The following is a 26,962-nucleotide window of genomic DNA, read 5'->3' as shown; positions in this document are numbered from 1 at the left end:
GTAGTTTTTTAACAGGCAGCCTGTAGTAGGTGGAGTCTGCTGGCCCCTCCCACAGCTCTGCTCTCTCCTTGTACAGAGTGACTGGTCTTGTCTCCGCCCCTCCTGTAGTTTTTTAACAGGCAGCCTGTAGTAGGTGGAGTCTGCTGGCCCCTCCCACAGCTCTGCTCTCTCCTTGTACAGAGTGACTGGTCTTGTCTCCGCCCCCTCCTATAGTTATTTGCAGGCAGCCTGTAGTGGGTGGAGTCTGCTGGCACCTACCACAACTCTGCTCCTCCTTCTTGTGCAGGGTGACCAGGGTCGGCTTTAACACAGGACAAAAGGGGAAACTGCCCTGGGCCCAGTCATTTTTGTGGGGCCCATATCAGCTGCCCCTTGAGCCCACACTGCCCGTAAATAAGTGGATTTGGGAGGGGCCAAGAAAATGTCTCGTCTTCGCCCCTCCTGTAGTTTTCTACAGGCAGCCTGTAGTAGGTGGAGTCTGCTGGCTCCTCCCAAAACTCTGCTCTCTCTCCTTGTACAAGGAGCCTGGTCTTGTCTCCGCCCCTCTGGTAGTTTTTGGTAGGCAGCCTGTAGTGGGAGGAGTCTGCTGGCCCCTCCCACAGCTCTGCTCTCTCCTTGTGCAGGGTCACCAGGGCCATCTTTAACACAGAGCAAAAGGGGAAGCTGCCCCTTGAGCCCACACTGCCAGCAAATAAGTAAATTCGGAAAGGCCCAAGAAAATGTCTGCCCAGGTTCCAATCAATACTAAAGACATGCCATGAGAGTGACTAGTCTTGTCTCCACCCCCTCTTTATAGTTTTCTGTAGTGGGTGGAGCCTGTTGGGCCCCTCCCACAGATCTGCCTTTTCTCCTTGTGCAGGATGGTTGGTCTTGTCTCCGCCCCCTCCTGCAGTGGGTGGAACCTGCTGGGCCCCTCCTACATCTCTGCTCAGCACGCTGATGATATCACTATTGCTTTACAAGGCAAGATCTCGGTTTTCTAAGGTATTTGGAACACAAAAGCTGGATTTTTGTGGCTATTCAGGAAAATAAATTAAAAAAACAAAATGTTTTTTTGCTCAGAATTCAGCTTTTAATTTTACTACAACATTAGAAGTGCAGGCGGAGTCACCCTTTAAAGGAGGTACATAAACAAGATGTAGGGGGGGGGGGGGATAAACGTTTCCGGCGCGCAGCCATGCGATCGCGCAGCATTCCTGTGATAATATTTCTCATCCCTCGATCTTCCTCCTCTCCTGTCACATGGAATTATCGTAGCAAATTCACCGCCATCTGCTAAGAAAACACAACAGAGTGCCAAACCGCGAGGAAAATCGCCATCAGAAGGCGATGAAACAAGAGCGTGGCGCAGAGCGCGGCGACCCACAGCGACCAATCACAGCTCTTTCCGTCTTCAGCCACCAGAAATCTGATTGGTTGTAGAAGACGTCTGCATTCTGCACTATAGAGAGGATCTTTGCATCTTAATGAGACTTTATTGTGCGTTTTCCATATCAAGGTGAACAATCCATTCCACGGCCCTCCCTACCAACAAGTCCAGACAGGTCCTCCGTACCGACACTTTATTCCAAATCCCATACATGACAGTTTACCTTGTGTGAAAATATACACTTACCGGCCACTTTATTAGGTACACCTGTTGAATTGCTTGGTAACGCAAATTGCTAATCAGCCAATCACATGGCAGCAACTCAATGCATTTAGTCAGATGCAGATTGGTCGGTAAGTTGAGCTTGGAAATTTCTTTGGTTTTGTTTTGCATGTGCTGTGTATAGGGGAGGGCAGTGGCCAAATTGCTTGTATCCAATCACTAGAGACCAGTGACATCACAGAGACCCTTCATATTCATGAGAACACAGCCTATCCAATCACTAGAGACCAGTGACATCACCGAGACCGAGAACACAACCTATCCAATCACTAGAGACCAGTGACATCACCGAGACCGAGAACACAACCTATCCAATCACTAGAGACCAGTGACATCACAGAGACCCTTCATATTCATGAGAACACAGCCTATCCAATCACTAGAGACCAGTGACATCATCGAGACCCTTCATATTCATGAGAACACAGCCTATCCGATCACTAGAGACCAGTGACATCACCGAGACCCTTCATATTCATGAGAACACAGCCTATCCAATCACTAGAGACCAGTGACATCACCGAGACCCTTCATATTCCTGAGAACACAGCCTATCCAATCACTAGAGACCAGTGACATCACCGAGACCCTTCATATTCATGAGAACACAGCCTATCCAATCACTAGAGACCAGTGACATCACAGAGACCATTCATATTCATGAGAACACAGCCTATCCAATCACTAGAGACCAGTGACATCACCGAGACCCTTCATATTCATGAGAACACAGCCTATCCAATCACTAGAGACCAGTGACATCACTGAGATCCTTCATATTCATGAGAACACAGCCTATCCAATCACTAGAGACCAGTGACATCACCGAGACCCTTCATATTCATGAGAACACAGCCTATCCAATCACTAGAGACCAGTGACATCACCGAGACCCTTCATATTCATGAGAACACAGCCTATCCAATCACTAGAGACCAGTGACATCACCGAGACCCTTCATATTCATGAGAACACAGCCTATCCAATCACTAGAGACCAGTGACATCACTGAGATCCTTCATATTCATGAGAACACAGCCTATCCAATCACTAGAGACCAGTGACATCACCGAGACCCTTCATATTCATGAGAACACAGCCTATCCAATCACTAGAGACCAGTGACATCACCGAGACCCTTCATATTCATGAGAACACAGCCTATCCAATCACTAGAGACCAGTGACATCACAAGACCCTTCATATTCATGAGAACACTTTTAGAGACATGCGTTCTGCTTCTACTTTTTATTATGAAGAATAGAAGAATCCATTTATAAACTAGCGCCTTTCAGGTTAATAATTGCGCTCATCATGTAATTATCGGCCTACAAAAAACGCCGATGTATCCAGGCTGTAATTAGACAAACAAGAGATGCAGCGGGGAGGACACAGCGATTACCCACCTCTGCAAGAATCCTGGCAATAAACAGCAATTGCGCCCCTCTCCCGCACACCCACCGGCTCCATCATCAGCGAGACACGAGTGGGCGGCGCCCAATTTCCATCGGAATCGGGGACTTGCTGTAACTCTCACCCTCGCTAACAAGCAAAAAAACGGATTGTATCTCTGGAAATCTGCCCGTTATCCCCACACAGGAGGACGAGGGGCGATGGGCACATTTTTATTGTTTTAGGTGAAGATTTATCGGCACGTTGTCCATGAGAAGCGGTTTGCAGGGGGCAGAGAATTGTTACCATACGAGTCTCACACACCCTGAAGAATTCGATGATTACAGAGTGAAGGAAAGTCAATGTGTTATGTAAGAACTGATAGAGAGAGTGCAGGGGCATCATTTACCAACACAACCCGGAGGGGAGAGAGAGAACACGAGAGAGAAAGAGAGAGAGAACACGAGAGAGAAAGAGAGAGAGAATACGAGAGAGAGAGAACGAGAGAGAGAGAGAGAACGAGAGAGAGAGAGAGAACGAGAGAGAGAGAGAGAACGAGAGAGAGAGAGAGAACGAGAGAGAGAGAGAGAGAACGAGAGAGAGAGAGAGAACGAGAACAAGAGAGAGAACGAGAGAGAGAGAGAACGAGAACAAGAGAGAGAACGAGAGAGAGAGAGAACGAGAACAAGAGAGAGAACGAGAGAGAGAGAGAACGAGAACAAGAGAGAGAACGAGAGAGAGAGAGAACGAGAACAAGAGAGAGAACGAGAGAGAGCACGAGAGAACAAGAGAGAGAACGAGAGAGAGAACGAGAGAGAGCACGAGAGAGAGCACGAGAGAGAGCACGAGAGAGAGCACGAGAGAGAACGAGAGAGAGCACGAGAGAGCACGAGAGAGAGAGAGAGAGCACGAGAGAGCACGAGAGAGAGAGAGCACGAGAGAGCACGAGAGAGAGAGAGAGAGCACGAGAGAGCACGAGAGAGAGCACGAGAGAGAGAGCACGAGAGAGAGAGAACGAGAGAGAGAGAAAGAACGAGAGAGAGAGAGAACGAGCACGAGAGAGAACGAGCACGAGAGAGAACGAGCACGAGAGAGAGCACGAGAGAGAGCACGAGAGAGAGCGAGCGCGCGAGAGAGAGAGAGAGAGAGAGAGAGAGAGAGAGAGAGGGCGCGCGCGAGAGAGAGCGCGCGCGAGAGAGAGAGAGCGCGCACGAGAGAGAGAGAGAGAGAAAAAAGTGAAAGAGGAGAGGAGTGGGAGAAAAAAGGAAAAAAAAAAAAAAAAAGGAAGAAAAAAAAAGGAGAAGAGAAAGAAAATGTGGAAAGCAAGGAGGGAGGAGAGAAAGAAAAAAAAAAGAGAAGGGGAGAAGAGGGGAGAGACACGCACCGGTCCCCGGGAGAGAGAGAGAAAGAGAAAGAGAGAAAGAGAAAGAGAAAGAGAAAGAGAGAGAAAGAGAGAGAGAGAGAGAGAGAACACGAGAGAGAGAGAGAGAGAGAGAGAACGAGAGAACGAGAGAACGAGAGAACGAGAGAACGAGAGAGAGAGAGAGAGAGAGAGAACGAGAACACGAGAGAGAGAACGAGAACACGAGAGAGAGAGAGAACGAGAGAACGAGAGAGAGAACGAGAGAGAGATAGAACGAGAGAACGAGAGAACGAGAGAACGAGAGAACGAGAGAACGAGAGAACGAGAGAGAGAGAGAGAGAACGAGAACACGAGAGAGAGAGAGAACGAGAACACGAGAGAGAGAGAGAACGAGAGAACGAGAGAGAGAACGAGAGAGAGATAGAACGAGAGAGAGAGAACGAGAGAAAGAAAGAAAGAAAGAAAGAAAGAAAGAAAGAAAGAAAGAAAGAAAGAGAGAGAGAACAAAAAAAAGCGAAAGAGGAGAGGAGTGGGAGAAAAAAAAAAAAAAGAAAGATAAGAGAAAGAAAATGTGGAAAGCAAGAGGGAGGAGAGAAAGAAAAAAAAAGAGAAGGGGAGAAGAGGGGAGAGACACGCACCGGTCCCCGGGAGAGAGACGCAGAAAGCGATAATAAAGTCGGTGATTGGATCACACAAACCCAATAAGAATTCATTACAGTTTTAGAATAAACATTCGCAGGATTCGGATTATTTTTGGGAACATTTGTTCTTTTTGGAAAAAAAAAGCTGCAGGTTTTTTGTTCCCAAGAAAGTTTTTTATTTTGTTTTTGCTTTAACCTTTTCTTCCTGGAACAATCTCATCACATTGCGGAGAGTTCTACTCGGCCGCATCCAAAAAAAAAAAATCACCAAAACAAAGATTTTTTTCCCCTGGTATCTGGAAAGCCCGATCCTCCTGCGGCCCCCGGTGATTGGGGGGGGGGGGGGGCGGACGGACGGATCCCCATCCAAGTGCAAAGTGGATAATTGTCCCAGAAAGCGTGCAATATCGCAAACAGCTGCAAACCATTAAAGTTGCAACATAAAAAACGTCACAAAGCGAGAAACTCAGAAACCGAGCGGAATTTTATTTTCCCTTTAAACTCACAAAAGATACGGAGGCAATTAAAGGGGAACCCCAACCGTTTTTTTAAAGCGTTATTTCAGCCATTTTCTTTTTTCTTCTGGACAGAGTATGAAGAACGTTTCTTACCGCCACATTTTACCCTTATGGCCCCGCCTCCATATTAAAAACAAATAATAAATAAAAAGATACATATTTAGTGATCTTCCAATGACTGCCCTCTTTAATAGGCGCTTGATATGACGATATCGCTGTTGTTGCGCCCGTGCTGTGCGCTCAGATAAGCGCCCTTGCATTGCAGGCTCTGTGTCGGAAATGTCAATTCTCTGGGTGCCGCCGCCGTGGAATTATTTATGTGTCCAGGCTGAAATTAGAATCCGCCTCCTCGCCGATCCACCGCAGAGCTGGTAAACATTCCGGATCTATGCGCCGCTCTAAATTCTCCGGAATACCCGGCCGCCTGACACGGCGGCTACTGCGCACGTCTTGTGAAAATACCGATCGCCTGGCTGCTGCTTTGATCTTCAGGGCCCATTCACACAAAGCAGGAAAGGATTAGTGTTGCAATTATATACACTGTATTCATTTCTATTTGCCATTTTATTCCTCCCACAAAAGTGGAGTTACCCTTTAACTTTGTACTTTTTCCAGGCCCTGTATAAAGTATTCATACCCCTCTATATACAGCGCCTGGAAAAAGTATTCATACCCCTCTATATACAGCGCCTGGAAAAAGTATTCATACCCCTCTATATACAGCGCCTGGAAAAAGTATTCATACCCCTCTATATACAGAGCCTGGAAAAAGTATTCATACCCCTCTATATACAGAGCCTGGAAAAAGTATTCATACCCCTCTATATACAGAGCCTGGAAAAAGTATTCATACCCCTCTATATACAGCGCCTGGAAAAAGTATTCATACCCCTCTATATACAGCGCCTTGAAAAAGTATTCATACCCCTCTATATACAGAGCCTTGAAAAAGTATTCACACCCCTCTATATACAGAGCCTTGAAAAAGTATTCATACCCCTCTATATACAGCGCCTGGAAAAAGTATTCATACCCCTCTATATACAGCGCCTGGAAAAAGTATTCATACCCCTCTATATACAGTGCCTTGAAAAAGTTTTCCATGATAAAAAGGTGGAATTTTTTTTGTTGCTCTATATGAAGTGTCAACTAAAGTGGAACTCCAGACAAAGTGCCGATTACAGGTAAGAGTAGAAATCATGCCAGCCAATCAGAAATGTACCCCGCATCGCCCCACCACCCTACACACCCGGGGGGGGGGGGGGGGGGTAACAACACTCTTTGTAGTCTGCAGCTTTCTTGATCTAAAAATCCCCCCCAGTGCTTCTCATGGTTCCGGCTGAAGCCCTGAATGTCTGGAAATACAAAGAGAGATCCTTTGTTATGTGTAATCTTCATATCATGAGGCAGTCAGGCGAAAAACGGCAAATCGTCTGACCCACCGACTCAGAATAAAGGATATTAGAAAAATCCCTCCAGATTGGCGACGCTCTGACCCAGGAGTGACCAGAAATACCCGCTGTGCCCATTATGAGGGGTTCCCACCATCCCTGTGCCGAGTTCCCGGGTCTGTACACCCGCTGTGCCCATTATGAGGAGTTCCCACCATCCCTGTGCTGAGTTCCCGGGTCTGTACACTTGCTGTGCCCATTATGAGGGGTTCCCACCATCCCTGTGCTGAGTTCTCGGGTCTGTACACCCGCTGTGCCCATTATGAGGGGTTCCCACCATCCCTGTGCTGAGTTCCCGGGTCTGTACACCCGCTGTGCCCATTATGAGGGGTTCCCACCATCCCTGTGCCAAGTTCCCGGGTCTGTACACCCGCTGTGCCCATTATGAGGGGTTCCCACCATCCCTGTGCTGAGTTCCCGGGTCTGTACACCCGCTGTGCCCATTATGAGGGGTTCCCACCATCCCTGTGCTGAGTTCCCGGGTCTGTACACCCGCTGTGCCCATTATGAGGAGTTCCCACCATCCCTGTGCTGAGTTCCCGGGTCTGTACACCCGCTGTGCCCATTATGAGGGGTTCCCACCATCCCTGTGCTGAGTTCCCGGGTCTGTATACCCGCTGTGCCCATTATGAGGGGTTCCCACCATCCCTGTGCTGAGTTCATGGGTCTGTACACCCGCTGTGCCCATTATGAGAGGTTCCCACCACCCCTGTGCTGAGTTCCCGGGTCTGTATACCCGCTGTGCCCATTATGAGGGGTTCCCACCATCCCTGTGCTGAGTTCCCGGGTCTGTATACCCGCTGTGCCCATTATGAGGGGTTCCCACCATCCCTGTGCTGAGTTCCCGGGTCTGTATACCCGCTGTGCCCATTATGAGGGGTTCCCACCATCCCTGTGCTGAGTTCCCGGGGCTGTACACCCGCTGTGCCCATTATGAGGGGTTCCCACCATCCCTGTGCTGAGTTCTCGGGTCTGTACACCAGCTGTGCCCATTATGAGGGGTTCCCACCATCCCTGTGCTGAGTTCTCGGGTCTGTACACCAGCTGTGCCCATTATGAGGGGTTCCCACCATCCCTGTGCTGAGTTCCTAGGTCTGTACACCCGCTGTGCCCCATTATGAGGGGTTCCCACCATCCCTGTGCTGAGTTCCCGGGTCTGTACACCCGCTGTGCCCATTATGAGGGGTTCCCACCATCCCTGTGCTGAGTTCCCGGGTCTGTACACCCGCTGTGCCCCATTATGAGGAGTTCCCACCATCCCTGTGCTGAGTTCCTAGGTCTGTACACCCGCTGTGCCCCATTATGAGGGGTTCCCACCATCCCTGTGCTGAGTTCCCGGGTCTGTACACCCGCTGTGCCCATTATGAGGGGTTCCCACCATCCCTGTGCTGAGTTCCCGGGTCTGTACACCCGCTGTGCCCCATTATGAGGGGTTCCCACCATCCCTGTGCTGAGTTCCCGGGTCTGTACACCCGCTGTGCCCCATTATGAGGGGTTCCCACCATCCCTGTACTGAGTTCCCGGGTCTGTACACCCGCTGTGCCCCATTATGAGGGGTTCCCACCATCCCTGTGCTGAGTTCCCGGGTCTGTACACCCGCTGTGCCCCATTATGAGGGGTTCCCACCATCCCTGTACTGAGTTCCCGGGTCTGTACACCCGCTGTGCCCATTATGAGGGGTACCCACCATCCCTGTGCTGAGTTCCTGGGTCTGTACACCCGCTGTGCCCATTATGAGGGGTTCCCACCATCCCTGTGCCGAGTTCCCGGGTCTGTACACCCGCTGTGCCCCATTATGAGGGGTTCCCACCATCCCTGTACTGAGTTCCCGGGTCTGTACACCCGCTGTGCCCCATTATGAGGGGTTCCCACCATCCCTGTGCTGAGTTCCCGGGTCTGTACCCCCGCTGTGCCCATTATGAGGGGTACCCACCATCCCTGTGCTGAGTTCCCGGGTCTGTACACCCGGTGTGCCCCATTATGAGGGGTTCCCACCATCCCTGTGCTGAGTTCCCAGGTCTGTACACCCGCTGTGCCCATTATGAGGGGTTCCTACCATCCCTGTGCTGAGTTCCCGGGTCTGTACACCCGCTGTACCCATTATGAGGAGTTCCCACCATCCCTGTGCTGAGTTCCCGGGTCTGTACACCCGCTGTGCCCATTATGAGGGGTTCCCACCATCCCTGTGCTGAGTTCCCGGGTCTGTACACCCGCTGTGCCCATTATGAGGGGTTCCCACCATCCCTGTGCTGAGTTCCCAGGTCTGTACGCCCGCTGTGCCCCATTATGAGGGGTTCCCACCATCCCTGTGCTGAGTTCCCGGGTCTGTACACCCGCTGTGCCCATTATGAGGGGTTCCCACCATCCCTGTGCTGAGTTCCCGAGTCTGTACACCCGCTGTGCCCATTATGAGGGGTTCCCACCATCCCTGTGCTGAGTTCCCGGGTCTGTACACCCGCTGTGCCCATTATGAGGGGTTCCCACCATCCCTGTGCTAAGTTCCCGGGTCTGTACCCCCCGCTGTGCCCATTATGAGGGGCTCCCACCATCCCTGTGCCGAGTTCCCAGGTCTGTACACCCGCTGTGCCCATTATGAGGGGTTCCCACCATCCCTGTGCTGAGTTCCCGGGTCTGTACACCCTCTGTGCCCATTATGAGGGGTTCCCGCCATCCCTGTGCCGAGTTCCCGGGTCTGTACACCCGCTGTGCCCATTATGAGGAGTTCCCATCATCCCTGTGCTGAGTTCCCGGGTCTGTACCCCGGCTGTGCCCATTATGAGGGGTTCCCACCATCCCTGTGCCGAGTTCCCGGGTCTGTACCCCCATTGTGCCCATTATGAGGGGTTCCCGCCATCCCTGTGCTGAGTTCCCGGGTCTGTACCCCCCATTGTGCCCATTATGAGGGGTTCCCACCATCCCTGTGCTGAGTTCCCGGGTCTGTACCCCCCATTGTGCCCATTATGAGGGGTTCCCGCCATCCCTGTGCTGAGTTCCCGGGTCTGTACACCCGCTGTGCCCATTATGAGGGGTTCCCACCATCCCTGTGCTGAGTTCCCGGGTCTGTACACCCGCTGTGCCCATTATGAGGGGTTCCCACCATCCCTGTGCTGAGTTCCCGGGTCTGTACACCCGCTGTGCCCATTATGAGGGGTTCCCACCATCCCTGTGCCGAGTTCCCGGGTCTGTACACCCGCTGTGCCCATTATGAGGGGTTCCCACCATCCCTGTGCTGAGTTCCCGGGTCTGTACACCCGCTGTGCCCATTATGAGGGGTTCCCACCATCCCTGTGCTGAGTTCCCGGGTCTGTACACCCGCTGTGCCCCATTATGAGGGGTTCCCACCATCCCTGTGCTGAGTTCCCGGGTCTGTACACCCGCTGTGCCCATTATGAGGGGTTCCCACCATCCCTGTGCTGAGTTCCCGGGTCTGTACACCCGCTGTGCCCATTATGAGGGGTTCCCACCATCCCTGTGCTGAGTTCCCGGGTCTGTACACCCGCTGTGCCCATTATCAGATATCAGGAAGTGACATCACGATCTTTATTTTGTTACATTGATATCTCGATGATGTAATAAATCGTATCGCACACAGTGGTGAACATTTGGGTTTGTTTTCCTCTCCGGTGATATCGGACACGGCGGTGGCTGGGCGGGAGGCCGGCGTGTTTTCTCCTCTTACGTTCTTTGTTTACTATTCCACGTTCTCGGAACGATTAATTTATTGCCTTTATTTGGAGAGCCGAATCCAAACAGTTTACAGAGGAGCCGGTGTTGAGTGTACGGAGGAGAGTCCTCGCCGGAGGATCGCCACATAAGGGAATCCCTCCATCATTCTCAGACAACCCGACAATAAAGAAGAACGTTTGCCACTCTGCAGATATGAATCTGGGAGTTTCCCGGTGAACAGATTCTATGGATAGAAGAGTCTATTACTTTCCAAAGTATCATTCTTGCCCATCCAGTCCGGAGATTTACACAGCTCCGCTGCACAGCCCCTGCCTGTCAGGGCAGAAGACCTGATTTTACTTGGATGCAGTTCAGTAACATTTCAAGATCCTGCCCCTCCCCCAGCCTCTGATTGGATAGGGGGGAAAACAGCTGGCTTGATGAGCTCATCACTCTGCTCTTTGATCCTATCAGCATGCTCTTGCTTCACAAATGATTGAATCTTCACCTCCATGACCAAACCCTGTGGGCAAAGTGAAGCACGTTGGTGGGGCGTGGCCTGGATGGAGTCTGGGCTGAGGCTCCTCTTACTATCCATACAGGGCTTTGTGTGATATGTGCCATTTGAGACAATCAGCAGCCTCAGCCCAGACTCCATTCAGGCCACACCCCCAAATGCATTTCACCCCGCCCACAGGGTTTAGTCATGGAAGATTCCACAGTCCTGTCCATGACTAACACCTGTGGGCGGGGTGAAATGCATCGGAGGAGGAGCTGTGTTCTCATGAATATGAAGGGTCTCGGTGATGTCACTGGTCTCTAGTGATTGGATAGGCTGTGTTCTCATGAATATGAAGGGTCTCGTGATGTCACTGGTCTCTAGTGATTGGATAGGCGGTGTTCTCATGAATATGAAGGGTCTCGTGATGTCACTGGTCTCTAGTGATTGGATAGGCTGTGTTCTCAGGAATATGAAGGGTCTCGGTGATGTCACTGGTCTCTAGTGATTGGATAGGCTGTGTTCTCATGAATATGAAGGGTCTCGGTGATGTCACTGGTCTCTAGTGATTGGATAGGCTGTGTTCTCATGAATATGAAGGGTCTCGTGATGTCACTGGTCTCTAGTGATTGGATACGCTGTGTTCTCATGAATATGAAGGGTCTCGATGATGTCACTGGTCTCTAGTGATTGGATAGGCTGTGTTCTCATGAATATGAAGGGTCTTGTGATGTCACTGGTCTCTAGTGATTGGATAGGCTGTGTTCTCATGAATATGAAGGGTCTCGGTGATGTCACTGGTCTCTAGTGATTGGATAGGCTGTGTTCTCATGAATATGAAGGGTCTCGGTGATGTCACTGGTCTCTAGTGATTGGATAGGCTGTGTTCTCATGAATATGAAGGGTCTCGGTGATGTCACTGGTCTCTAGTGATTGGATAGGCTGTGTTCTCATGAATATGAAGAGTCTCTGTGATGTCACTGGTCTCTAGTGATTGGATAGGCTGTGTGCTCATGAATATGAAGGGTCTCGGTGATGTCACTGGTCTAGTGATTGGATAGGCTGTGTTCTCATGAATATGAAGGGTCTCTGTGATGTCACTGGTCTCTAGTGATTGGATAGGCTGTGTTCTCATGAATATGAAGGGTCTCGTGATGTCACTGGTCTCTAGTGATTGGATAGGCTGTGTTCTCATGAATATGAAGGGTCTCTGTGATGTCACTGGTCTCTAGTGATTGGATAGGCTGTGTTCTCATGAATATGAAGGGTCTCGGTGATGTCACTGGTCTCTAGTGATTGGATAGGCTGTGTTCTCATGAATATGAAGGGTCTCGTGATGTCACTGGTCTCTAGTGATTGGATAGGCTGTGTTCTCATGAATATGAAGGGTCTCTGTGATGTCACTGGTCTCTAGTGATTGGATAGGCTGTGTTCTCATGAATATGAAGGGTCTCGGTGATGTCACTGGTCTCTAGTGATTGGATAGGCTGTGTTCTCATGAATATGAAGGGTCTCGGTGATGTCACTGGTCTCTAGTGATTGGATAGGCTGTGTTCTCATGAATATGAAGGGTCTCGGTGATGTCACTGGTCTCTAGTGATTGGATAGGCTGTGTTCTCAGGAATATGAAGGGTCTCAGTGATGTCACTGGTCTCTAGTGATTGGATAGGCTGTGTTCTCAGGAATATGAAGGGTCTCGGTGATGTCACTGGTCTCTAGTGATTGGATAGGCTGTGTTCTCATGAATATGAAGGTCTCGGTGATGTCACTGGTCTCTAGTGATTGGATAGGCTGTGTTCTCATGAATATGAAGGGTCTCTGTGAGGTCACTGGTCTCTAGTGATTGGATTGGCTGTGTTCTCATGAATATGAAGGGTCTCGGTGAGGTCACTGGTCTCTAGTGATTGGATTGGCTAACTGCACCATCACGAAACAGCTCCTCTCTACACTATTGATGACAGGTAGACTTACAAAAAGTGTTTTCTGACTAAATGTCTTCTAGGTGAAGATGGGGAGTACATATTGGTAGACAGGAGCGCCTGCAAATGATATTAGAAGGTAAACAGCGAGCTTTTAGTCAGGGTCTGGACTATATAAAGTCGTCTCAACCTTCCAAATTCGTGTGATTGTGCCAAACGCTCAGGATGTGGGAGTTCCCGAGTCCTGCGAGAAACGTCTTCACCTGCCAACTAAAGCAAGATAAAGACAAAATATTCCGACATTGCTATGCCTGAGCTTTACACTGACCAGGAGCTTCCGAGGAGGCAGCGAATTATATTATATCTGCTCCTTCCTCTATAACTCTCCTCTCCTGATATACTCTGCTGGAGGACTCTGCTCCTTCCCCTATAACTCTCCTCTCCTGATATACTCTGCTGGAGGACTCTGCTCCTTCCTCTATAACTCTCCTCTCCTGATATACTCTGCTGGAGGACTCTGCTCCTTCCTCTATAACTCTCCTCTCCTGATATACTCTGCTGGAGGACTCTGCTCCTTCCTCTATAACTCTCCTCTCCTGATATAGAGGAAGGAGCAGAGTCCTCCAGCAGAGTATAACTCTCCTCTCCTGAAATACTCTGCTGGAGGACTCTGCTCCTTCCTCTATAACTCTCCTCTCCTGAAATACTCTGCTCCTTCCTCTATAACTCTCCTCTCCTGATATACTCTGCTGGAGGACTCTGCTCCTTCCTCTATAACTCTCCTCTCCTGATATACTCTGCTGGAGGACTCTGCTCCTTCCTCTATAACTCTCCTCTCCTGATATACTCTGCTGGAGGACTCTGCTCCTTCCTCTATAACTCTCCTCTCCTGATATACTCTGCTGGAGGACTCTGCTCCTTCCTCTATAACTCTCCTCTCCTGATATACTCTGCTGGAGGACTCTGCTCCTTCCTCTATAACTCTCCTCTCCTGATATACTCTGCTTGTACACACCAGTATAATAGAATACTTGGTCACCATGCAATCCATTGGGTCAACAGAACAAATAATGTAGAAGAAACGGTACAAATCTTCACCGACCCTCAGACCTCTAGAGCAGTGATGGGGAACCTCGGCACCCCAGAGGTTTTAGAACTACATTTCCCATGATCCTCATGCACTCTGCAGTGTAGTGGAGCATCATGGGAAATGTAGTTCCAAAACACCTGGAGTGCCGAGGTTCGCCATCACTGGCCTAGAGGAAGAATTTTGTTGACGCAGATCGCGCTCTACAATATAACCGGAATTCTCTGCCAACAGCAAACGTTGTATTTATAATAATCACAAATAGAGAAAGTGGAGCATCAACACTCCCTGTGTACATAATACTAGACTGGTATGTGGACGGGACGGGACGAGTCCGCGTTTGGGAGGGGGGGGTGACAAGAAGAGACTTCTGATTACAAAACATAGAAAATGAATGAAAAGAGAAGAAGAAGATTCCCCCGCCCAAAATGATGGAAATTTCTTACTCTGTATGAACCCCAAAATGTACTGTACTCTATGTTCTACTCTATAAAATATTTCTATTCATTGTAAAAATGGGTTTTTATTTATTACTTTACTTTTTGGGGAAATTATTTACATTGTTCTATAACTTTGATGTACAATTTTCTTTTAGAACAATGGGAGATAAGTATTTTGGCTGGGGTGGGGGTGGGGGTAGACCACTGGAGAAAGACCTCCATTCTTACAGACCATCTGTCCTATTGGCTGGCACTGGTGCACTATTAACCTTATGCGACACACATAAAGCATATGTATGGCATCCTAGAAGCAGGGGGTCTCAAACTGGTGGCCCTCTAGCAGAAACTACAAGTCCCATCATGCCTCTGCCTGTGGGAGTCATGCTTGTAACTGACAGTCTTGCAATGCTTTATGGGACTTGTAGTTTTGAAACCGCTGGAGGGCCACCAGTTTGAGACCCTGTCCTAGAGGGTGGGCTTTAATGCCCACAAGCCATACATATGGGTTTATGGAAGGTTGAGGTTTCTGTGCTGAAAGGGCACTCACTCTACGTTCCCAGCACAGTGACTGAGCTGTCATAGGCGGCTCCCAGCCTCTAGTAATGATCAGAAACTGGCAAACCATCTCCGGAAAAATCTGACAGCTGTCACATTTGTATAGGATGTCCAACGTGCTTATATAAAAGTGCGATAGTCAGGTGTCCACAAGCTCGTGGCCATGGGTGCCATAGTCGGGTGTCCACAGGCTCTTGGCCATGGGTGCCATAGTCGGGTGTCCACAGGCTCTTGGCCATGGGTGCCATAGTCGGGTGTCCACAGGCTCTTGGCCATGGGTGCCATAGTCGGGTGTCCACAGGCTCTTGGCCATGGGTGCCATAGTCGGGTGTCCACAGGCTCTTGGCCATGGGTGCCATAGTCGGGTGTCCACAGGCTCTTGGCCATGGGTGCCATAGTCGGGTGTCCACAGGCTCTTGGCCATGGGTGCCATAGTCGGGTGTCCACAGGCTCTTGGCCATGGGTGCCATAGTCGGGTGTCCACAGGCTCTTGGCCATGGGAGCCATAGTCGGGTGTCCACAGGCTCTTGGCCATGGGTGCCATAGTCGGGTGTCCACAGGCTCTTGGCCATGGGTGCCATAGTCGGGTGTCCACAGGCTCTTGGCCATGGGTGCCATAGTCGGGTGTCCACAGGCTCTTGGCCATGGGTGCCATAGTCGGGTGTCCACAGGCTCTTGGCCATGGGTGCCATAGTCGGGTGTCCACAGGCTCTTGGCCATGGGTGCCATAGTCGGGTGTCCACAGGCTCTTGGCCATGGGTGCCATAGTCGGGTGTCCACAGGCTCTTGGCCATGGGTGCCATAGTCGGGTGTCCACAGGCTCTTGGCCATGGGTGCCATAGTCGGGTGTCCACAGGCTCTTGGCCATGGGTGCCATAGTCGGGTGTCCACAGGCTCTTGGCCATGGGTGCCATAGTCGGGTGTCCACAGGCTCTTGGCCATGGGTGCCATAGTCGGGTGTCCACAGGCTCTTGGCCATGGGTGCCATAGTCGGGTGTCCACAGGCTCTTGGCCATGGGTGCCATAGTCGGGTGTCCACAGGCTCTTGGCCATGGGTGCCATAGTCGGGTGTCCACAGGCTCTTGGCCATGGGTGCCATAGTCGGGTGTCCACAGGCTCTTGGCCATGGGTGCCATAGTCGGGTGTCCACAGGCTCTTGGCCATGGGTGCCATAGTCGGGTGTCCACAGGCTCTTGGCCATGGGTGCCATAGTCGGGTGTCCACAGGCTCTTGGCCATGGGTGCCATAGTCGGGTGTCCACAGGCTCTTGGCCATGGGTGCCATAGTCGGGTGTCCACAGGCTCTTGGCCATGGGTGCCATAGTCGGGTGTCCACAGGCTCTTGGCCATGGGTGCCATAGTCGGGTGTCCACAGGCTCTTGGCCATGGGTGCCATAGTCGGGTGTCCACAGGCTCTTGGCCATGGGTGCCATAGTCAGGTGTCCACAGGCTCTTGGCCATGGGTGCCATAGTCAGGTGTCCACAAGCTCTTGGCCATGGGTGCGATAGTCAGGTGTCCACAAGCTCTTGGCCATAAATGTGATAATCAGGTGGTGTCCACAGGCCCTTGGCCATGGGTGTGATAGTCAGGTGCCCACAAGCCCTTGGCCATGGGTGTGATAGTCAGGTGCCCACAAGCCCTTGGCCATGGGTGTGATAGTCAGGTGCCCACAAGCCCTTGGCCATGGGTGTGATAGTCAGGTGCCCACAAGCCCTTGGCCATGGGTGTGATAGTCAGGTGCCCACAAGCCCTTGGCCATGGGGGTTACTACTGAGCAGGAGATCAGCAGAGCTGGGGGTTACTACCGAGCGAGGGATCAGCAGAGCTGGGGGGGTAACTACTGAACAGGAGATCAGCAGAGCTGGGGGTAACTACTGAGCTGGGAATCTACTGAACAGGGGTATTGAGCTGGGGATCTGCTGAGTGAGGGTACTACTGGGGTTCAACATGCACAGGACATTTGCCAAGCTTTGTTGAAGCGTCACACAAGTGTTGATGACCCCAAAGGGAGGCCACATACGTTGGGCCATATAGAGTGGCGCCACGACTGGTTCCTCAACATCCTTTCCCATAATGCCGTGTAACTGGAAGGATAATTGCCGTGCAGCCATAGGATTGACATCCCATCTTCTCTTTTATTCCTATAATCCCGGCAATCGTAAATGGAGAGCCCGGAGCTGCCATAAATCACGGCCCCCGTATCGGATTTCCTGGTCACTCCCGGCATCGCCGATAATAAACGTCTCTATTTGATGGCGGGTTTGTCTTTCCAAGCGAAGAAGAGTCAGATGTCCTTGAGGGCCAAGCAGGAGATGCGCGGCTCTGACTCAAACACGAGAGAATTTACGAGAAAAAAGGAAAGATTAAGGAGATAATATTCCGTCTGCAACGTTTATTGCCGAGCTGTAAAAAGACGACGAGAGGAAAAACCTGATGTGACGGAAGATAAATCACCTTCTCTCTCTCCAAGAGCCCAATTATCAGGAAATGCTCATTACAGAGGCGCCATTAGCAGGAGACGAGAATTAGGGGGGTAAAGCCCACCCAGAAGGGTTTTTGTGGTAGTTTGGGTGGATGGTGAAGGGCGCGATCGCCCGCCGTCGTTATCTGGAAATTCCACCATAGTTACGCAGCGCAATTGCTTAGTTGCGCCGGCGTATCGACTGCTCCTGATTCAGGAAGCTCGATACGCCGACTGCAGCCTAAAATATGACTGGCATAAGGCTCTTATGCCACGCATATTTTAGGCTGCATTCTTACGATGGCCGCTAGGTGGCGTTCCCGTTGTTGGTCAGCGTATAGTATGCAAATTGCATACTAACGCCGATTCACAACCGTACGCGCGCCCTACGTACGCATTTTACGTCGTTTGCGTTTGTCGCGTTCCGCGTAAGGCTGCTCCTGCTATTAGCAGGCGCAGCCAATGCTAAGTATACCCGTCGTTCCCGCGTCGCGAAATTTGAAAATTACGTTGTTTGCGTAAGTGAATCGTGAATGGCGCTGGACGCCAATCACGTTCACTTTGAAGCAAATGACGTCCTTGCGACGTCATTTACCGCAATGCAATGCGCACTACGCTCGGCGCGGGAACGCGCCTAATTTAAATGATCCACGCCCCCTACGGGATCATTTAAATTACGCGCCCTTACGCCGGGCAGTTTTAGGGAGCGCCCGCGCAAATTACGTAGCTACTGCTTCATGAATGAAGTAAGAGGGCGCAAAACGTACCTGAATCGACCTCCATGTGTGTAAAGGCGGGCGTCCCAATACTTTTGGTAATATAATGTACGTTTACATAGTGAACAATAGATGACTTCACCCGGCGCGCTCTCACAATTTATAGCAACTGGCCTCAGTATGAATCGGTGACATCACAATTCCCGTAATGCACGGCCAGCCTGGACAAGCCGTATTCCCATTGGCTGCCCTCCACATATATATCTCAGGATGACATTAAAGAAAGAGCGCGACTTGGCGTTCTTTCCCATGTCCCTCACACAGCGGCTGCATGTTGGGGCAGGCCGAGCTTTTGGCTAAACAGAGTTACGTCATCCCGTCTGAAGACGACATTCCAGAGAACCAGAATTTCAGGTTCTAGGAGGAGAACTTTCTGAAAAACTGATTCCGTCCCGATAAGGAGGAGCAAAGCAGGCCTTCGGGACCGGATGGGACCGCCGCGAGAACCCAACTTACAAATCAAACCGATTCGAATACAAATTCCAGAAACTAAAAAAGGATCTGCTGAAATCATTTGATGATTCTCCCCGTTGTCTGCTCCTGGCAGCGGAGACATTAGTCTGATATCCTCATAAATGAGGTCATCGAGCGTCCCTTCCATCGTAAAAAACGGGGTTAGGTTTCATTTGAAGTCAACTTAAGAGACAGATCATCGCATCCAAAAATACTTCCATACCATGTGACCCAAGTATAGGCCTCCAATCCGTTCCTGGATTCCAGAGGCGCAGGGCCGTCATTTCTGCCCGACTTAAGAAAATGTATCCAAATCAACTTCTTTTTTTGTATGGAAATTGCTTAACCACTTCAATACCGGGGGGGCACTTACACCCCCCACCCCCTCCTGCCCAGGACAATATTCAGCTTTCAGCGCTCTTACTCTTTGAATGACAATTACGCGGTCATGCTACACTGTACCCAAATGAAATTTTCATAATTTTTTTTCCCACAAATAGATTTCTTTTGGTGGTATTTGATCACCTCTGCAGTTTTTATTTGTTATTACAATAATAAAAAAAAAAAATTCTCCTTCATTGATGTACGCTGATGGGGCTGCACTGGTGGGCACTGAGCGGTGACACTGAAGGGTATTGATAAGTGGCACTGGTGGGCACCGATAGCTGGCAGTAATGGGCACTGATCAGCACTGGTAGGTGAGACTGATAGGCAGCACTGCTAGTCTGAGGGGCATCGCCTTTTGGGCGTAGTCTGAGGGGCATCGCCTTTTGGGCGTAGTCTGAGGGGCATCGCCTTTTGGGCGTAGTCTGAGGGGCATCGCCTTTTGGGCGTAGTCTGAGGGGCATCGCCTTTTGGGCGTAGTCTGAGGGGCATCGCCTTTTGGGCGTAGTCTGAGGGGCATCGCCTTTTGGGCGTAGTCTGAGGGGCATCGCCTTTTGGGCGTAGTCTGAGGGGCATCGCCTTTTGGACGTAGTCTGAGGGGCATCGCCTTTTGGACGTAGTCTGAGGGGCATCGCCTTTTGGACGTAGTCTGAGGGGCATCGCCTTTTGGACGTAGTCTGAGGGGCATCGCCTTTTGGACGTAGTCTGAGGGGCATCGCCTTTTGGACGTAGTCTGAGGGGCATCGCCTTTTGGACGTAGTCTGAGGGGCATCGCCTTTTGGACGTAGTCTGAGGGGCATCGCCTTTTGGACGTAGTCTGAGGGGCATCGCCTTTTGGACGTAGTCTGAGGGGCATCGCCTTTTGGACGTAGTCTGAGGGGCATCGCCTTTTGGACGTAGTCTGAGGGGCATCGCCTTTTGGACGTAGTCTGAGGGGCATCGCCTTTTGGACGTAGTCTGAGGGGCATCGCCTTTTGGACGTAGTCTGAGGGGCATCGCCTTTTGGACGTAGTCTGAGGGGCATCGCCTTTTGGACGTAGTCTGAGGGGCATCGCCTTTTGGACGTCGTTTGAGGGGCATCGCCTTTTGGACGTCGTTTGAGGGGCATCGCCTTTTGGACGTAGTTTGAGGGGCATCGCCTCTTGGACGTAGTTTGAGAGGCATCGCCTTTTGGACGTAGTTTGAGGGGCATCGCCTCTTGGACGTAGTTTGAGAGGCATCGCCTTTTGGACGTAGTTTGAGGGGTATCGCGTTTTGGACGTAGTTTGAGGGGTATCTTTTTTTGGACAAATCTGAGAAACCAGAAGCAAAGATATTTTACCAAAAAATGTAAAAAGAAAAACTTCTTTGCTTTCTTTTCATCAATGACAATTGCCAACCATGGGGACTACTGATGCATTTCGATGCCCAGAAACCAGCTCAGGCTTCCTGCGGTAATCCCTCTGTACAGCGACTCCTGTAGTCGGGTGGCAAGTCACCGAGACGCTCTGAGACTCGCTGGAGAACATTCATAATAAAACCCGCCTGGCACAATGCGGAGGGATCGAGTGCCCTGTGCCAGCTCCAGCTCAGGAGAAGTGGGTCATACCGCGGCTCTGGGATATTTGCCGTGACGCACCCGTCCCCGAGCCGGGATATCCTTAAGCCCGCTCTGCTGGAAGCCCTTAAGGAATGACGCGGTCTTAGAGGATTAGGCGACAGACCTGAATGTCTCCTCCGCAAAAGGTCTACAAAGTCTATTTTCTATACCCGGTCATAACAAAAAAAATAAAAAATAATCTAATCGAAACTTTATTTAAAAAAAAAATAAAGTCAGGTCACATGGGAAATGTTTTTTTAGGTGGCGCTCCATCTTTGGTCACCTGACTTCTTACGACTCCTGGGAATCTCAGGAGACCTCTCCCTGTCGGAGTCTCTGGCACGGTTCCCGTTCGCCTCGGGGGCCAGGTATTCCCAGTAACGCAGAATAGAACATTTACATACAGTAGAGAGCGTGGGAACTCCTCGTGACGGACGTGTCGGGGCTACAGACCTGGGAACTCATCACCGCGCTCTACCAAAGCTACCCATAGGTGGATCGTTTTCTGACTCTGCCGTGTCGATCAGCCAAAAAAGGTGGAGATTTTATTAATTGCTTCCAAGAGATCCAAAAGAACCAACCACAATACAAATCAATGCAACATTTCCCCCCCCCCCCCCCTGGTGAATGGGGCCGCTTTGCAGTCCAAGGGGTTCAAGCAGGTGAAACCATACTGCAGGATTCAAGGGTTTAAAGCAGGCAGTGCCGGGCAGGGCTGTCATAATGCATGGGCACGGCCCAGAGGCCCCAGGTGCATGGGGGGGCCTCATGATAATCTTGCATTACATCGTATTTGCCGATTGTCCCAGATTAGCTGGGATAGTCACGCTTTTTACCAAGCTGTCCCAGGATGGCATTGTCCCGCAACCTGCACTGTGCCCCGTGCTGTGCCCTTTGTGTTGATTAGCCTTTGGATTATGGCACGTTTTCTTATTGTTTAAAATATATTTATTCATTATGTTCAATAAAATATATGGTTAATTTATTTATTTTATTAAAATGCTTAACCTATGCAGTCTTACCCTGAAGGCCTCAATGCGCAACCAGGTGGTTGACGCGTTTCAAGGGGGGAGGGAATACCTTCGAAATGAGTCAGCCGTCTGGAAGGTCCTCCGACTTGCTGGGTACAGTCTCGGTGACTTGGTCACTTTGTGTCTACTATGGACCTTGATATGCTTTCATCAAAGCGACCAAGTCACCGAGACTGTTGCCAGCAAGTCGGAGGACCTTCCAGGTGGTTGATGCGTATCGAGGGGGGGGGGGGGAATCCCCTCTTTCTCAGAGCCTTAAAAAAAGGGGGAACCCCCCTCGAAATGAGTCAGCCGTCTGGAAGGTCCTCCGACTTGCTGGGTACAGTCTCGGTGACCTGGTCACTTTGTGTCTACTATGGACCTTGATATGCTTTCATCAAAGCGACCAGGTCACCGAGACTGTTGCCAGCAAGTCGGAGGACCTTCCAGGTGGTTGACCTGTTTCGAGGGTTTGGGGGAATCCCCTCTGCTTTAGAGCCTTGAAACATGGGGGACCACCCCCCTCGAAATTAGTCAGCCATCTGGAAGGTCCCATGACTTGCTGGGTACAGTCTCGGTGACCTGGTCGCTTTGTGTCTACTATGGACCTTGATATGCTTTCATCAAAGCGACCAAGTCACAGAGACTGTTGCCAGCAAGTCAGGGGACCTTCCAGGTGGTTGACGCGTTTCAAGGGGGGATCCCCTCTTCCTCAGAGCCTTAATACATGGGGGAATCCCCCTCGAAATGAGTCAGCCATCTGGAAGGTCCCCTGACTTGCTGGGCACAGTCTCGGTGACCTGGTCGCTTTGTGTGGACTATGGACCTTGATCCGCTTTCACCATAGAGGGGTTTTTGGAGACCCCTTTTTATACATCACTAAGGGAATTCTCAAGGTTGGTGCACTTTATTTGGGGGGGGGGGGGCAATAAAAGGTCTTCTCCCCACCTTGGTAAACGTTCTCCAAGGAGCAAAGCGCATGGTGAAGGAGGATTCGGCCCGCCTTGTTCTCCATGACAACAAAGACCCAATGCCAAACATTCCTCCGGTTCACAGAGCAGAGGAAGAAATGACGTCACGACGTCGCACTCACCCATGTTGTAGCCGTAGGGCGACTCTGTGGACCCGTCCTGCAGACTGGCCAGGATCTCCCCTTTGCCGACATCGCTGTCCCCGACCAATAGGAACTTCAGGAGGAAGTCATAGGCTTTGAGTGGACTGGCTCTGTGGGTCATTCTCCTGTCCGGGAGACTCTCCAGACGATTGGGCGCTGCCTCAGCCCATCATGGGGGTGAGAAGAAACCGGGGTCACAGGGGCAGAGCAGAGGGCAAAATCATACCCAGAATCCTCAGCAAAACTAGGAGACGGGAGAAGTGAGACTTCATGAATGGAACCAATACAGAATTACGTAACGGTTTGCTAACACTGCTTATAAAGTTTGGCTTCAGTTTGTTAGTGTATTTAAATCTGCTAGTACGACCAACACTCCTCACCCCCCCCCCCACCAGATGGACAATACTGCTGTCTAGTGTGCCTCCTGTGCACATTCATCCAGTGTGCGCTATAGGGGGGACACGGTCTACGTGTGTGCTATAGGGGGGACACGGCCTACGTGTGCGCTATAGGGGGGACACGGCCTACGTGTGCGCTATAGGGGGGACAAGGCCTACGTGTGCGCTATAGGGGGACACGGCCTACGTGTGCGCTATAGGGGGGACGCGGCCTACGTGTGCGCTATAGGGGGGACGCGGCCTACGTGTGCGCTATAGGGGGGACGCGGCCTACGTGTGCGCTATAGGGGGGACGCGGCCTACGTGTGCGCTATAGGGGGGACGCGGCCTACGTGTGCGCTATAGGGGGGACGCGGCCTACGTGTGCGCTATAGGGGGGACGCGGCCTACGTGTGCGCTATAGGGGGGACGCGGCCTACGTGTGCGCTATAGGGGGGACGCGGTCTACGTGTGCGCTATAGGGGGGACGCGGTCTAGGTGTGCGCTATAGGGGGGACGCGGTCTAGGTGTGCGCTATAGGGGGGACGCGGTCTAGGTGTGCTCTATAGGGGGGACGCGGTCTAGGTGTGCTCTATAGGGGGGACGCGGTCTAGGTGTGCTCTATAGGGGGGACGCGGTCTAGGTGTGCTCTATAGGGGGGACGCGGTCTAGGTGTGCTCTATAGGGGGGACGCGGTCTAGGTGTGCTCTATAGGGGGGACGCGGTCTAGGTGTGCTCTATAGGGGGGACGCGGTCTAGGTGTGCGCTATAGGGGGGACGCGGTCTAGGTGTGCGCTATAGGGGGATGCGGTCTAGGTGTGCTCTATAGGCGGGACGCGGTCTAGGTGTGCTCTATAGGCGGGACGCGGTCTAGGTGTGCTCTATAGGGGGGACGCGGTCTAGGTGTGCTCTATAGGGGGGACGCGGTCTAGGTGTGCTCTATAGGGGGGACGCGGTCTAGGTGTGCTCTATAGGGGGGACGCGGTCTAGGTGTGCGCTATAGGGGGACGCGGTCTAGGTGTGCTCTATAGGGGGACGCGGTCTAGGTGTGCTCTATAGGGGGACGCGGTCTAGGTGTGCGCTATAGGACGCGGTCTAGGTGTGCGCTATGGGTGGGGGGCGCTCTCCGGAATTGAAGTGCCCCGTTGCCGCATTTAAACAAAGCGATCGTTACGATATGTTAGCGAATGACAGGTGAGAAATAACACTTCTATACTCGGAGCAATCCCTCCCTGCAGTTGTCATAGAAACCATTCTTAGATTGCTCCGCCATTATAAATAGCGAGCTTCGGATCCATGCGGGGGGCGCCGGAGCGGCATGGACCCCACTAGACCTCTGATATCCGGCACTAGCAGATCCTTCAACCACTTCCCTACCGGGCACTTTTACCCCCCATCCTGCCCAGGCCAATTTTCAGAGCTCTCACACTTTGAATGACATTTACACGTTCATGTAACACTTTACACGTATGACATTTGTATCATTTTTTGTGAGACAGATAGAGATTTAATCACCACTGAAAGGGGGGGGGGGGTTTATTTTTTGCTAAACAAAAGAGACCCAAATTTTTGAAATTTTATAATTTTTCTCCTTCACTGATGGGCACTGATGTGTGCCTACAAGGCTGTATAGATGGGCACTGATGTGTGCCTACAAGGCTGTATAGATGGGCACTGATGTGTGCCTACAAGGCTGTATAGATGGGCACTGATGTGTGCCTACAAGGCTGTATAGATGGGCACTGATGTGTGCCTACAAGGCTGTATAGATGGGCACTGATGTGTGCCTACAAGGCTGTATAGATGGGCACTGATGTGTGCCTACAAGGCTGTATAGATGGGCACTGATGAGTGCCTACAAGGCTGTATAGATGGGCACTGATGAGTGCCTACAAGGCTGTATAGATGGGCACTGATGTGTGCCTACAAGGCTGTATAGATGGGCACTGATGTGTGCCTACAAGGCTGTATAGATGGGCACTGATGTGTGCCTACAAGGCTGTATAGATGGGCACTGATGTGTGCCTACAAGGCTGTATAGATGGGCACTGATGTGTGCCTACAAGGCTGTATAGATGGGCACTGATGTGTGCCTACAAGGCTGTATAGATGGGCACTGATGTGTGCCTACAAGGCTGTATAGATGGGCACTGATGTGTGCCTACAAGGCTGTATAGATGGGCACTGATGTGTGCCTACAAGGCTGTATAGATGGGCACTGATGAGCATTGACAGGCTGCACAAAAAAATTAAAACATTTTTTTTTTTACTGCAATACATGAGGTGTGTTACTAGCTTCCAGATCACTAGATGAAAAACAGAGAGAGAGAGGGGGGGGGGAACCCCTGAAAAATAAAACTAATGCAACCGCCACATCTAATGATCGGTGAGCTGCAATAAATGATATTTTTGGTTTTGGGATAAACCTTTTCCCACCCCCTCCATAGCTACAGAGCGGGCTGACATTCCCGGGTGGGAATCTGCGGACGTCCTGCCGTGATCGCGCTGCCCGCGCTCCCTCCTCAGGACTCAGCTGATCACAGATCGGGGTGTAGGGCCAATCACAGCGGCCCTTTACCACCTAATCTGCTGTGTCCAATCACAGCGGATGACCAAGCCAGTCATCGGCATTCCTTTCCTCACACTGACAGCGACAGGAGAAGATAACTGGTGTGTGTGAAAGGGGCATCTACACTGATTATCAGGGCAGTCCCAAGAGGGCTCACCTGTGCTGCCAATCAGTGCCCACCACCAGTGGTACCCATCAGTGGCCTTTAATGCAGCCCATCAGTGCCCACCACCAGTGTTGCAATCAGTGCCCACCACCAGCGTTGCCAATCAGTGCCCACCACCAGCGTTGCCAATCAGTGCCCACCACCAGCGTTGCCAATCAGTGCCCACCACCAGTGCTCAGTGTTTCCCATCAGTGCCACCTATCAGTGGCCTATCCGTGCCATCTAGTGCTGTCCATCAGTGTCACCTATCAATGAAATCTAGTGCCACCCATCAGTGCCCTTTAATGCAGCCCATCAGTGTCCACCACTAGCGCTGCCAATCAGTGCTCACCACCAGTGTTGCCAATCAGTGCCCACCACCAGTGTTGCCAATCAGTGCCCACCACCAGTGTTGCCAATCAGTGCCCACCACCAGTGCTCAGTGTTTCCCATCAGTGCCACCTATCAGTGGCCTATCCGTGCCATCTAGTGCTGTCCATCAGTGTCACCTATCAATGAAATCTAGTGCCACCCATCAGTACCCTTTAGTGCAATCTATCAGCGCCGCCTCATCAGCGCACATCAGTGAAGGAGAACAAAAAATTACCTGTTTGCCAAATTTTATAACAAACCAGCGGAATCACTGAATTCATTTTTAATGGCATCACATGTAATTTAAAAAAAATATATATATCTCTCTATTAGGGATGAGCTTCGTATTCGAGTCGAACTCATGAGTCGAGTCGGGTCGTTCGCGCCAAATTCGGGTTACAGTTCACAGACCATAATTCACTGCGGCATCACTGGCTGATGATTGGCCAAGCGTGTGATGATTCTACGGGGTAAAAAAGCGCCCAGAGGCGATTCAGTTCGCATGCGTTGTTGCGCTATACAAGTCATTCATGCATTCAT

At 51.1% G+C, this 26,962-nt stretch overlaps 1 protein-coding gene across 1 annotated transcript in view; it reads right to left on the bottom strand.

Annotated features, from left to right (window-relative positions):
- Positions 1-26,962, bottom strand: part of RAB40B (RAB40B, member RAS oncogene family) — a 59,430-nt gene that overhangs the window by 28,881 nt on the left and 3,587 nt on the right. Inside the window, exon 2 of the mRNA XM_040331150.1 lies at positions 22,939-23,203. Within this exon, the coding sequence (XP_040187084.1) occupies positions 22,939-23,080 (142 nt within the window). The 5' untranslated portion in view covers positions 23,081-23,203. The remainder of the gene's footprint in view (positions 1-22,938; positions 23,204-26,962) is intronic.

The sequence above is a fragment of the Rana temporaria genome, chromosome 12 (assembly GCF_905171775.1).
Source record: "Rana temporaria chromosome 12, aRanTem1.1, whole genome shotgun sequence".
Classification (NCBI taxonomy): domain Eukaryota; kingdom Metazoa; phylum Chordata; class Amphibia; order Anura; family Ranidae; genus Rana; species Rana temporaria.
Note: the sequence above shows the minus strand (reverse complement) of the source record. Positions and strands in the feature narration are given on the sequence as shown.